This window comes from Tauraco erythrolophus, chromosome 2 (assembly GCF_009769465.1).
Source record: "Tauraco erythrolophus isolate bTauEry1 chromosome 2, bTauEry1.pri, whole genome shotgun sequence".
Taxonomy (NCBI): Eukaryota; Metazoa; Chordata; class Aves; order Musophagiformes; family Musophagidae; genus Tauraco; species Tauraco erythrolophus.
The window spans coordinates 31,475,833-31,488,662 of NC_141466.1; the positions used below are offsets into that span (position 1 = coordinate 31,475,833).

The 12,830-nt window shown below is 40.0% G+C and overlaps 2 protein-coding genes across 15 annotated transcripts in view; one reads left to right on the forward strand and one right to left on the reverse strand.

Moving 5' to 3' along the window:
- ORC3 (origin recognition complex subunit 3) overlaps window positions 1-102 on the reverse strand; it is a 38,373-nt gene extending 38,271 nt beyond the window's left edge. For all 7 annotated transcript variants that reach the window (XM_086631297.1, XM_086631296.1, XM_086631295.1 and 4 more), the window contains exon 1: window positions 23-102. In XM_086631297.1, the coding sequence (XP_086487423.1) occupies window positions 23-46 (24 nt within the window). In that variant the 5' untranslated portion in view covers window positions 47-102. The remainder of the gene's footprint in view (window positions 1-22) is intronic.
- A 308-nt stretch (window positions 103-410) lies between these two features.
- RARS2 (arginyl-tRNA synthetase 2, mitochondrial) overlaps window positions 411-12,830 on the forward strand; it is a 43,991-nt gene continuing 31,571 nt past the window's right edge. For 5 of the 8 annotated variants that reach the window (XM_086631308.1, XM_086631305.1, XM_086631311.1 and 2 more), the window contains exons 1-7: window positions 761-1,005; window positions 1,232-1,305; window positions 1,918-2,023; window positions 5,575-5,658; window positions 7,916-8,013; window positions 9,122-9,177; window positions 10,022-10,105. In XM_086631308.1, coding sequence (XP_086487434.1) covers window positions 958-1,005; window positions 1,232-1,305; window positions 1,918-2,023; window positions 5,575-5,658; window positions 7,916-8,013; window positions 9,122-9,177; window positions 10,022-10,105 — 550 coding nt within the window. In that variant the 5' untranslated portion in view covers window positions 761-957. Of the gene's footprint in view, window positions 461-760; window positions 1,006-1,231; window positions 1,306-1,917; window positions 2,024-5,574; window positions 5,659-7,915; window positions 8,014-9,121; window positions 9,178-10,021; window positions 10,106-12,830 lie in introns of those variants that run through there. The other 3 variants (XM_086631309.1, XM_086631306.1, XM_086631310.1) reach the window with 2 other exon arrangements.

Genomic DNA, 12,830 nt, shown 5'->3' on the forward strand with positions numbered 1-12,830 from the left:
GCCCCGCTTCGCCTCGCCTCACCTTGGAGACAGAGCACGTGCTCATGTCGCCCCTCTCCCGCCCCGGGCCCGAGCGGTACCGCACACGCCGCCCCGCCGCCGACGGAGCGGGAGGGGCCGCGCAGGCCGCCGCCGGCATCGACCCGCGGCGCACGCGCACTGCGGGAGCAACACCCGCCTCCCTGCTCGTCCGTGAAGCGCGGCGGGGCGGGGCGGGGCGGGGCGGCGCGCGCCCTCCGCCGCTCTCCCCCCTCCCCTGCACAGTGGGACGGCCCTCCGCGCGCCTCCTCCGCGCAAAGGGGGACCAATGGGCTCTTCCTCCCCGTCCTGAGAATGGTACGACCCAGCCCGCCCCTGGGCGGGCGGAAACGAGAAGGGTGGGGGGAAGGGGGTCCGCGATCTTCCGCCTGGCGGCGCCGCCATGGCGGCTTGTTCCTTTCGGAGGAGCATCGCTTCCCAGGTACGGCGCTCCTTCCCGCAGCCATGCCAGCAGGAGGGGTGCGCCATAATCGAGACTTCTCATTTCCGCCCTCCCCCCCCCCGCCCCCCGAGCGTCTTACAGTGGGTCCGGCCCGTTGCCGAGAGGCTCGGCGCGGGCTCCCCTGCCCCGCCCCTCTCCGGGCGCGTGGGGGGCTCGCGCGGGCCCGCCCCGTGCCCTGCGCGCGGGGCGGCCGGTGAAGGGCGTTCCTCCCGCGCCCCGCCCTGGGCGGGAGCGTCTGGCGGGAGCGCGGGCCCCGCCGGCCCCGCACCCGTCGTGCGGGTTCTCCGTCCCCACGGGCTTACACTCGCGAGCAGTTCGTCGGGGGTCTCTCCGTCTTGGCAGGAATCCAGCCTTTCCTAGCTCGTTAGCGAGGCTCTGGCGTGGTGCCGGCCTCCCTGCCGACCGCTTACTGTGTGCGGGATGAGCTGAGGGAGTTGTAGCGACTGGATAAGGCGATAAAGGCATGCGAGGGTGTAATGGGATCCTTCGTGGGGAAAAAAAAAAGAACGAAAAAACTCTACGTGGTATTTTGTCTTGCTTTTTCTGAGGCTCCTTTAACACTTCTTGGGTTTATGTTGCATATTTTTTTGGTATTGCTTGTAATAGTTAATAAATACTTAGTTTTTTTACCTGGGTTGAAATTTGCCTTCAGATATAAGCGATGCATCCCCTGCAAGTATTTAAACAGGGAGCTGTATTTTTTCCTGTATCTTTTTTGCTTATGCCACTTTGTTCTTTGTTTCAATTTAGCTTTCAAAGGTTTTGGATCTGCCACCAGAAAATTTAATAAAGTCCATATCTGCAGTTCCTGTCTCCAAAAAACGGTATTGTTTACGTTTTAGCTTACAATGTTATGTCATGTTTTATTATTTTCTGTTGTGCTTATTATTGCAAAGTTTGACAGGACTTTAGGGAAAAAGAAATACAGAAAAAACAGACCTAAGCTAATATACCAGTCCAGTTATAAGAAGATACCTAAATCTAATTAAATCACTGTATTTTTTCAAGCAAGCTCAAACCAAATATAATTGCTTAAAAAGCTGTACAAATTACAGGCAGTGGTTGAATGACAAGTGTTTCAGCATTAATGATCTGAATGTGAAACTGATTAGAACCAGCATGAAGTTTTTATGGATTTTTTTCTGCATGTCCTGCTTAGGAGGTGTAATGATGTTAGCAAGTAAATTAGATTTATTCATAAGCCTAATTTTTGAAATGGTGCTCTCGCCATATCTACTTTGTGATTGTATTAATTAGAGCGAAGGTAATATTTGGTCTTCTATTGCAGCTTTCTAAACATAGTGAACTTTCAGTTATCTGTGACTGATTTATGTTTGCCAGTTAGACTTATGCAGAGCCTGCTTGGATCTGCCACATCTCCCCATCGTTTCAAAGTTGGTTTTTTTTTCTGATTTTTCATCCGTTCTTCTTTTCAGGCATGTTGCTGATTTCCAGCTTTCTATTGCTTCTGTAACAGAAGACAGTTTTAGTGATTGCTTAGCACAAGATCTTCAGCTTCGAGCTCAGAAGCTAGCTGAAAGGGTATGCTAAGCCATCAATACTGTATGTTTGATGAAATAACAAACTTGAAGACTAGAGGTGTGACAAGAAATGGTATTCTTTCTCCATGCATCTGTTTGGATTTTGTGAAATTATTCTTTTTGAATAGTAAATAATATTTGTGAAATTAGGAGAGCATCTAAAGGGTATGCCATGGTCTGTACTGTTGCTCAAAACTTGAGAAAAAATTGAGTATTCAGTGGCTTGAAAAATCAAAGACAGCAAAATTGAGCACTAGAATGGAGAAATTTAGCTTGTGGGTCAGACAGGCCAGGTTTTCAAATCCTTAACTGCTTGAAATTGAGATTTCTTAGAACAGCAATGTTTTCAGGTGTATTGGTCTGGGAAATGCCAGTAGCTGAGGCGTTAAGACTAACTACAGCATCAAAAAGAAGCAGCATGCAAACAAGGTCTGCAGAAATGACACAAACCTTGAAGGAAGGGAAGGAAAGAAGAATTTAGAGAAGTTGGCTTGCATAAAATTGGAAAGGTGATGCTAAGGTTTGATGGATTGTTTGAGCTGAAAAAAATTCTTTACAATCTGAAAACATGTTGCTGATGCCAATGAAGAGGACAATAAACTAGGAAACTGTCACAGAGTTAGTTGCAAAGTAGAGCTACGTCATGTAATGAAAGTGCAAACAAGAGTTTTCATAGAATGATTTGGGTTGGAAGGGACCTTAAAGATCATCTAGTTCAAATCCCCGTGCCATGGGCAGGGACACCTTCCACTAGACCAGGTTGCTTAAAGCCTCATCCAACCTGGCCTTGAACCCCAGGGATGGGGCATCCACAACTTCTCTGGGCAACCTGTTCCAGTGTTTCACCACTCTAATTGTAAAAAAATTTCTTCCTTCTATCTAATCTAAATCTCCCCTCTTTCCATTTAAAGCCATTGCCCCCTGTCCTGTCGCTACACACCCTTGTATCTGCATCAGAAAGAGCAATCTTTAGAAGGAATCAGTTGGGTTGCTGTATGATCAGGAGTTAAAAAGGACAAATAAAAACAATTGTAAAACTACTGAGAAGTTAAAAGTTTATTTCTCCATTTCATTCTTCATTGCTGAGATGTTGAAGAGATCCGTATCTTGGACACATTCTTGTAACAAATTAATATTCTGACTCAGGTGAAAGAAGAACTGATGGTGCACAGATGTGTAATCAAAAGTACTGAAACAACTTAAAGGTGATAGAATCATAGAATGGTTTGAGCTGGATGGGACCTTCAAAAGTCAGCTAGTCCAAACCCAGTGCAACGAGCAGGAACGTGTTCAAATAAATCAGGTTGTTCAGGTTGTACGTGATCTAGAACCATAAAATAGTTCAGGTTGGAAAGAGTCTTGGGAAGTCACCTGTTCCAGTCTCCTCCTCAGTGCAAGTTGTTGAGGGTTTTTGGATGAGGTTGCTCGGGACTTTTGAATACCTATCAGGTTTTAAAAGCTTCTAAGGATTTGACAGCCTCCCTGGGGCATCTGGTCCAATGCCTGTAACATCACAGGAACAATTTTTTTTTTTTTTTCTTCCTTGTATCTAGTCTGTCACTTTAAAAACAGCTGCTGTTCCCAGTGGGTAGAGAGCTAGAAATCTCTCCTTTATTGTTTGTGGCTCATTAAATAAACCTGGGACACTTAGCCCTACATCTTTACATGACAGAGCAGCTGTAACAGTGAAGAACAGACCATCAATATAAGCCCCAAAACTGAACAGACCGTGCTGGTTAGAGAAAGGAAAAAATCCCATTAATCTCTTAGAATGGTTTTTGTTGGGTAGTGGATAAAGGAGATGCACTTAGAATAATTTGTTTAGACTGATTGTGTCTTCACAAAGAAGGTAAGCAGTGTAGAAATTAGCAAAATTTGACCATATATATAAAAGTAGCAGAGAGAAGAATCTAGGCAGTGATCAGTTTCTGTGGTGATAAACAGCTGATGGAGTGCCTCGAGGTTCAATAGTGTGTTCTTAGTCACTTCTGAGGAAATAGGTCACAATATTTGAAATACAGATATTTAGGTTAGGCAGAAGAGATGGAAATATTTATTGTTGACTAAAATAGCCTAAATAACAAGGCAAGGTGATACTAAATGGAACACAATGTGTTCTGATGTGCTGAGAACTGTCCCTCAGAACTGTCTTGTTTCCATGGGCTTTGGATTTCATCTGGCTGGCTGATTCCTGTTTTATCTTTGGACTGTTAGTTCTTTGCAGAGGGGACATAGCGTTGTGGGCTTTTTATGCCTCTGTGTAGCACAGTGGCATTCTGGCCCAAGCCTTGGCACGGGGAGATCTGGTTACTAAAGAAGCGCAGGGCATTTCGAGAGATTGTTAAAGCTGTGCAGAGGCCAGATGAGCACTCCTGTTAAAGAGAGAGAAAAAAGGCTGAGATGGCAAATGACACATTATGTAGAAAACGTTATCAGAACAAATGGTATGGAGAAAGTCCAGTGGGAATTTCTGTTTTCTCTCTGCTCCAAAACATAAGTAAAAAGGACCTTTTGTAAAATGAAAAAATGGGAAATTCAGAGTCAATACAAGAAATGTTTTTTTGTGTAGCTTGTGAATAAACACTGGAATTTGTTGTTATTGGAGCTTGTGGAGGTTAAAGAACTTCAATGCTGTTGTTTCATCTCCTGGTTAAGTTAGTGTCTAAGCTGGAGACCTAGCATGGGGGTAGACTTTCTTCTTCATGCTGCTGAGTTTAAGTAGGAATGTATGGCTTGCCTCTCTCAAAGATATTAATCAAGTGATAAAGTGATTATGTAATCTCTTAAATGCTTTCTATCCCTTTTTTTTTTTTTTTTTTTTTTTTTTTTTAGACAATTCCTTGGCTATGAAAGATAGCTAGTTTAATAGGAAACTCTCGAACCTGACAGGTTGAGATCCAAAACTCTCAGCCTGTGATGAGATGAAAATTTGTATAAAGAGGAGGTTGATTTCAGGGATTGGTTTATTTATAGGTTTGGAATTTTCAAAACATGTACTTATGGAAATTCTAACTGAAATTTTAATAAATTCACCTTTAACATCTTTATTTTGTATCACTGAATACTGCAGAATGTTGTCATTGAAGTCAGAAACTTCAAGAAATGGCAGTCCAAAATTTCTGTCTCAGGTTTCATTAAGACATTGATCTTGAGTTTTTTTTTCTTTTTTTTTTTTTTTTTAAGTGCTATCAGGTACTGTGTAAGCGTCCAAACATATCTCATCTTTTGTGTGTACGAAGAAATCAGCTACTGCTCCCATGCTCCCAGTCAAAATAAAACAGACTGTATGCATGCAGGGACTGAAGTAAAACAGGTGACATCTCAGGCTGAGTTACATTCAGAGTTATTAAGCATGGATTGGAAATAATAAAATAACAAAATCATCCCTATTCCAACAGGACTGATTAAATGATCCATCTGTGATTGCTTCAAACCTATAAATAACATCTAATGTTTATAGTGGATTAAGTTAATACTTATAATGGATTGAATTAACAATTATCCATTTTATCTCTTTTCATGTAGAATTTCTGTTTCGTTTTGTTCTTTTAGCTAAAATGTGATGCTGTAGTGAGTGAAATCAGTGCTGGTCCAGGAACAGTGAACTTTAAGATAGACAGGGAATTATTAGCGAAGGTGAGTACTATATTTCAGGTGCATTAATGTACAAATGAATTCCTCAGTATAAAACCGTAGAATAATTACTGTTGTCTTAGGTATTTTCTATGTAAATCTGTCTTTTGTAAGTTGTCCTCAACAATACCTGTTGCTAATTTGTTATGTAGGCCTAAAATTTGGAATGAGGCTCACAATAGATCGTCCTTATGAGGAAACAATGTGTCTGGGTGGATGATCTACTTGAGGATATGGTTTAAAGGGGGATTAGGGATGGTTGGACTCGATGATCTATAAGGTCTTTTCCAACCTAGAAATCTATGAATCTATGAATCTATCATTCACTGATAATCTTAACTCCTTTTTCCTCTCTGCTTCAAAAGGCAGGCTTGGCATCTGCTCCGAGTTTCTATAGTATTCAGCAGAAAAGTTTTGATCTTACATGTAAAGATTCTTGTTTAAAATAGAAAAAGATGATGAAAAGACACCTGAAATAAAAGTATATGATAGCAGATCTATCATTACATACTTTGCTGGAAAAAAAAAAAAAAAATGGAAGATGTATTCCTCAAAGTCCAATGCCTGACTGAAATTGAAAGCTTCATTTGTTGAACCAGTAGCTTAATGAAAGGAAGATACTGCTCGGTGTATAAGAGCAGTGTCTCTGTTGTGCTCTGGATTATTTGCAAGAACTTCATAAAGATAAGGAGTAGAAGGCAGACTGACTTTTAGTGCCTAGAAAAACCTAGCAGTTTTAGTAGAAGGTGAATGTATTAGTTTTTCCTCTTCCTGTTGTAGACTTAAGTTGAAGTGACTCGGTAGTTCTGAGGAGGCTTAAATTCTTGCAAAAGTCTCCTGGTTTTCTGCTTCCCCTTTGTATACACGTGCTCTCTTCCAACAGGAAAGGAAAAGAACGTTAGGCAGATACTATTCCTAAAAAGGATTAATGAAGAAATAAAGTGGATAGTGATGTAAAGTAACTGGAAAAAGGTAGAAACATTTATTGCCTCATGTTCTAGGATTAACAATGGAAGCAGTTTAGATTTATACAACCAAAATTAGATATAGCTAAGCCTCTTGTGTCTCTGTCACTTAAACCACTGGTTGATATTTAAATATGCTGTTAGAGTTATGAATGACCAAACCTTCCATGAGCTGTTGTTGCAGTCTTCCTGCAGTGAACTGATGGAGAGCATTCTGCAATAGTTTATTTGTCTCTTAAATTGGCTTTAGTGATAATTGCAAAGACTAGAACTCCTGTACTTGTGTGTGAGGTTTCCTGAAGCAGAAGAAATGTATTCATGTGTGGTTCAGGTGACTTGCATATGTGTGGTAATGCTCCTGCAGCTGGAGCTCATTGGGTTTCTTTTGGGTCCTCAGTCACAAGGAGTGCGTGAGAGTTCTGATGTGTCCCAGAGGGTTGGGCCTGTGTGATCTGGCTGTGCTGTGCACAGCGAGTGTCCCCTGTATATCACGCCTTGACGAACCCCTTGGATATAGGACAGGACTGCTAGGAATTTCAGAGAAATGACCAAACACCTCAAAGTGTGCCTAGATAAGATATACTCATGGGTAGAGGAAGTTTTTGAGGATGCTAAGAGGTATGCTGTGTAGCTTTTTTTTTTTTTTTAATTAATTAAAAATAATTTAAAAAACCACTGAGAATATTTGGCTGCACAATGAGGTAGATTCTCTAGAGAAGTCTACTGCTCGTAAGCTCTCCTACTTCTATGTATCTATCCATGGTTTTGTTCTGCAAGGTACTCTTTATTTTAAAATGTGTTACCTGCATTAGTATAAATGAGGGTCCTGGTTAGCGTAACACTCCTGTTTACATGAGAACTCCCTCATTTTACGTGAAGTCACTGTTCTACCCACATGCTTAGACTGAGTTTCCTTTCCTGTCCACCAATTACCCGCCAGGTCACTCTCTTGCCCTTTCATTTTATGTAACTAAACAATGATTTTAGTGAAAACTAGGCTTTCCACTTCAAGTTTTCACCAAATTCAGCCTTGATTTTCTCCAAAACTCTGCCTATAATTTCTCTTGACTTTTTTAGTTGGTCAGATACAGCTTTCAAAAGTTAATGGCATTTTCATCTGCGTACGAGATCTTGTTTGCTTGGCAGACCAGCCATCTAGTTGCTAATGTGAATAAAGGCTGTGGGATCAGTCTCTTGTGTGAGTGGTAAACAATTTTCCTGATCACACTTTCTGTTGTTGCAACATATTTTCTTTTTTTTCTTTTTTTTTTTTTTTAATCTTCCTTGTGGTTTAGACTGTGTTGCAGCAAGTGTTGAAAGATGGCTCAGAGTATGGAGTAAAAAGTGAACTTTTCTCCACAGTGCCTAGACAAAAGGCAGTGATTGAGTTCAGGTAAGCACATGTGATGAGACCTTTGAGAAAATTGCCTTGTTTGCTGATTGATATTTTGTTGATTGATATTCATTGCTGTAATGTGTGATGCCTGTGAAGTTAAACCATATTTATGGTATTATATTCAGCTGTATTTGATACTCCGATATATTTGCCAAGTAGAATTTAAGTTCTATTTAGGAATTGAGGCTTTTTCCCAGAGTATATTTTTGGTATGTAAAGAGTTCACACCTCACACTGCCCATCACTAAGAATGTTCTCATTTAGTGCCTAATAGCATTCAGTTTTTAAGTAGGCTGCTTTTATTTTGTTACCAAGAAACATGATGTGAATTTTCAGCCGCTAACCCATTTCTTTTTTTCACCTTAATACCTTCCTCCCTTACTTCCTAAAGCAGCCAGGCATTTGTCTTGCTAAATCTTCTCAATGCTGGCCCCAAAATTTCTGTCCAGTGCAATTTTGTTTACAGTCACCCGCTCATGGAATGAAAAGCGGCTGATTCAGATCTCTTTATCTATAAATATTTTTGTTCACTTGTACTCCCTCTGCAGGCTTCTGTAGTCATGGAAAGTAAGTACTTGGCTTTAATTTGGAGGGTGAATTTTCATAACTGAACTTCCATTTTATTATCAGGGGCAAACAATTGTGGGTTCAGGGCTTTTTCGAGGAGGAGGGGGACCTTGTTGGTAGAAGAAGATATGATTTTAGTTACTGATTCTTGTACACAAGGTCCCCTGTCCTGGTATCAAATGTATCTCTAATAAAGGTATGGGGAGAATGATCCATATATTTGAAACATGTAAAAAGTAAGAAGGTAGTGTAAGTCCTTTGTCACTAGTATAGTTGGGTTTTTGGGAGTTCCTTGTTGTGGGGTTGTTTGTGGTTTCTTTTTCCCTGTAACACGGGCTGTTAACTGATACTGGAGGAGAAGGTGGTTGGATAGGAAAATTTGCTGTCTAGAACAGAAGCTAATGGAATTTTAAGAGAAAATTGAAAACGGTGGTTTTATTTCAGTAGTTCTGCTATATGCATGAGCTAAATTCTTTTGACTTGGCGATCTGGCAGTCTTGCACATTGAACAAACATTATTTGTGAAAATTTGTTACAGCTCCCCTAATATTGCCAAGAAGTTTCACATAGGACACTTGCGTTCCACAATAGTAGGTAAGTACAATAGTAGGTAAGTATGTGTTTAACTGTGTCCTAAAAAGGCTTCTTTGTCTTCATTTTTCACTTGGCAGGGGAACACTGCTAACCTTTCACACTTCTAGTGGAGTGGCCATGTCAGGCTGGACTTGCTAATTAAAAACCTTTTGCTCGTTATGCAGTGAAGAAAAGAGCATGGTGTGTTGCTGGCAGATTTATTAAGTCACACATAATACAGTTTTATGACTGTGAACGTTAAATGAAATAGTTTTAAATTGTTCTACAAAGACATCCAGGGCAGTTTTCATTGAGATGTTATGAGAGTCCTTTGAATTTTAAATTTCCAATTTGAATTGGACTGCAGAGTAGTCAGATAGTTATGTCTTGGTGGCTGTCTTGCAAAAAGTTTGCTTTTATGTGTTAATTACTTTGTGCCAGTGTTACTAACACAGTTGCTGTAATTTGTAATGGAATAGTTAATAAGTTTATTGTGCAGTACTCTAATGGCATATGGAAAACATTATTTCTCCCTCCTTTCCTTCTTTTACGATAAAAACTAGTAGGTTATTAGCAGAAGATCGTGGAGCATCTGTGCAGCTAATAATATATTTGGTTTTAATTCTATTTAATGTATCATGTATAATTATTAATAATAATTCGGCCTCTTCATGGCCTGATAGTTGAGTGAAATTACATATTGCTTTTAGTTCTGACACATTTTAGCAAATTCCGTGAAATAGTTCATCTGATTGCTTTTCGTCTTCGTTTTGAATACAGCTCATACGAAAAATAGAAAACTCTTTTGTTGGGACGAGAGACTACCTACAACTGAATAATAATACCAGTTGTGTTTCCTTTCCAGGGAATTTTATAGCAAATCTCAAAGTTGCACTGGGACATGAAGTAATAAGAATAAATTACCTCGGTGACTGGGGCATGCAGTTTGGTATGTTTTACTACTTGTTTCTCTTGTTCCCTTTTCTACAGTTTAATATCATCTAGGTTTCCAGCTTTAGTTTTTGCAGGCTCATTGGATTCAGTTTGGGCTATTAAAGAGTAATATTGTGTTTCCATGCATGTAATGTGTCGTTAATTTCCTTAAAATATCAACAAAACAATCCAGACTGATTCAGCAGCAGTATGACCTATACTACTGTACAAGAAATAACAGGAGAAAATTTACCCAACAGTCCCTCTGTCCCTCAGTAGCTCCTCTCTCAGATTACCTATGTGTAATTTGGGGTTTATTTTTAAAGGACAGTATAAATGTTTTCTGAATGTGTGGGTTATACCTTTGAAGCTCTTATAGCTGAACAGATTTCTGTTGCTGCCTCCAGACAATAGGCGTGCATACTACCTGTTGCATGTCTGCTGTGATACTGTCTGTCTTATTCAGATTTTGCATGTGTGACAGTTGTGGAAGAGTAAGCTTGCTAACTTACCTATGCCACACTTGTACACACAACAACAGAATAATTGTAAGAAAATATGTATTTTATATTTGGTTGTCTTCGTGTGTGTTGTGGCGTTTTCTTTATCTGTTTTTTTATTCCCTCTGGAAGCTAGTTCATTATTCGTAGTCATAATTAAGTTCCACAGCAATTGCATTTTGGCAGGTTGAGGCCTGGAGAGTTTGTATCTTTAAAGATATCCCAAAACATTCAGTTTCCATTTAAAATGTAGCAAAAGAGAGGTGTGTAGGTGAGGAATGTGCAAGTGAATAGGCCCTAGAAAACTATCAAGCTTGCGCTCCTACCTCTTCTGAAATGTCCGTCAGATAAGTGAGGCCCCTCGTGCAGCCTAGCGTGGCTTGATGTTTATTCCCTGTCCAGACATCATTTATGACTGTTTGCTGGATCTGTAAATATCCCTCTTATATGGCAGTTGACCCATCCTTAGGATTCACAACTTCGTTGATTTCTGTTGTTAATCGTGCATTTTAAATTGAACCATCATTTTGTCTCCTCTAATTTTCACCCCTAAGCTGTTTTTGATGTATTTTTAGATGTTTAAAAAAAGGCAATCATGCACACTTCCTTGTTCTTGAAAGCTAGTATACCTGTGAAAACTTTGAAACTCTCCCACATCTTTTGCAGTAGGTTCTGAAAACAGCGTCCATATATTTTATTTTCAAACGGTGAACACAAAGTACAAAGTCTACTAAGTGGTCGCTTTTTCTCATTCCAGCCCTTATGCAGGAAACCTCCAGTTTCCTGGTACTGCTGTTTATGGGAACATCAGTGAATCAGTTTTATGAACAAAGCTGGGTTAAAAACGTAGCATAAATATCCTACTTCTACTCTATTTACGTATTCCTATTCAGCAGTGTAGATAACATAACTAAAATGCACTCAGTTCTACCCATTCTCCTTCTAGAGTAAATTCCTGGGTTTTAAACAGTTGAGTAACACATTCTTATGACTGTGAGAGCAGTAATGGAATATTGTTTCCTTTGTTAAATCGTTTTCTCCGTATCTCGTCTTTTCTGATCCTGTTTCTGATCAAACAGTAATTTATAGCAGAGCTTTGCTTCACTTAGGATTTGTTTCATAGGAGTTGAATACAGAATGAGTTCACCTAAAATTCAATAAATTTCATCATTACATATTTCATTTTTGCCCTTAGACATAATTTTATCACCATGTTATTGTATAATGAATGTGGCAATGACAATTAAGCAATGAAATGCAATTAAAGGGCTTCTCAACTGACCTCGTTCACTCTGTCTTTGAAGATGCTAAATTGCACTCCTAAGTATGAATATCAAGAATTTTATGTATTTTAATACAAAGTTTCCTGAAGGTATAAAGATCACAGTGCCTGTTATTTACATGTGTACCTGTTGTCCAGCACACAACTGCTAGAATCATGCTTTTGACCTAGTAGTTTCAACTGTTTCAAAATGAGTTCTCCCCTCTTTATTTGGGCTGGCTTAGCTCAAGCATATGTCAGGTTTTATAACAAATGATGTAGTCATGCTTCACAAAATTGTAGCATAGGAATATTATTATAATGGTCCTTTCCCAGAAGCAGTGCTGTAATTAATGATCTGTCAGCCTTTCTATTACAACTGCTATTGTCAGAGGCTTTAAAATGTAATAATTGAAAACATCTTTGCTGAAACGCGGCAGGGAAGTCCTCAACCTTTAGGCAGTTTTGGGGCAGGTTTCTTAAGGTAACAAAGCTCGTGCCGTCACACTGTCTGTCCATCTGTCTTCCTGTCACTCTGCTCCTAATAAATTTTGAACCCATTGGCCAACTTCAGCTGGATCTGACAAAGAAAAACATCTCCAAGAGAACAAATTTATTTTGGTATTGTGTCAGTTGGCAGCTGAGTAGGGGCAGAAATACAATGTAATGCCCTCTGTGACAGGAAATTAGCTTCTGTGTTTAGCCTGCCAGCTAACCAGTCAGCACATCTAAGTCAGAATCAGACCCAATACATGCTGCATCTTGCCAATAATTAGTGAGTATAACAAGGGCTGGGGATAGTTTGGGGAAGACAGGAATGTGTGGAGGGATGTGTTTGAGTTGAATAAAAATTGGCAGTCTTGCTGGGGGGTTGGAGTGTGAAGCCAGCATTGAAAAGGGGAATGCGTAAGTACACTAATATCTAAGAGAGATCATTAGGAAATCAAGCTCTGATTGCTCATAGAACAAGCTGTCCTTAA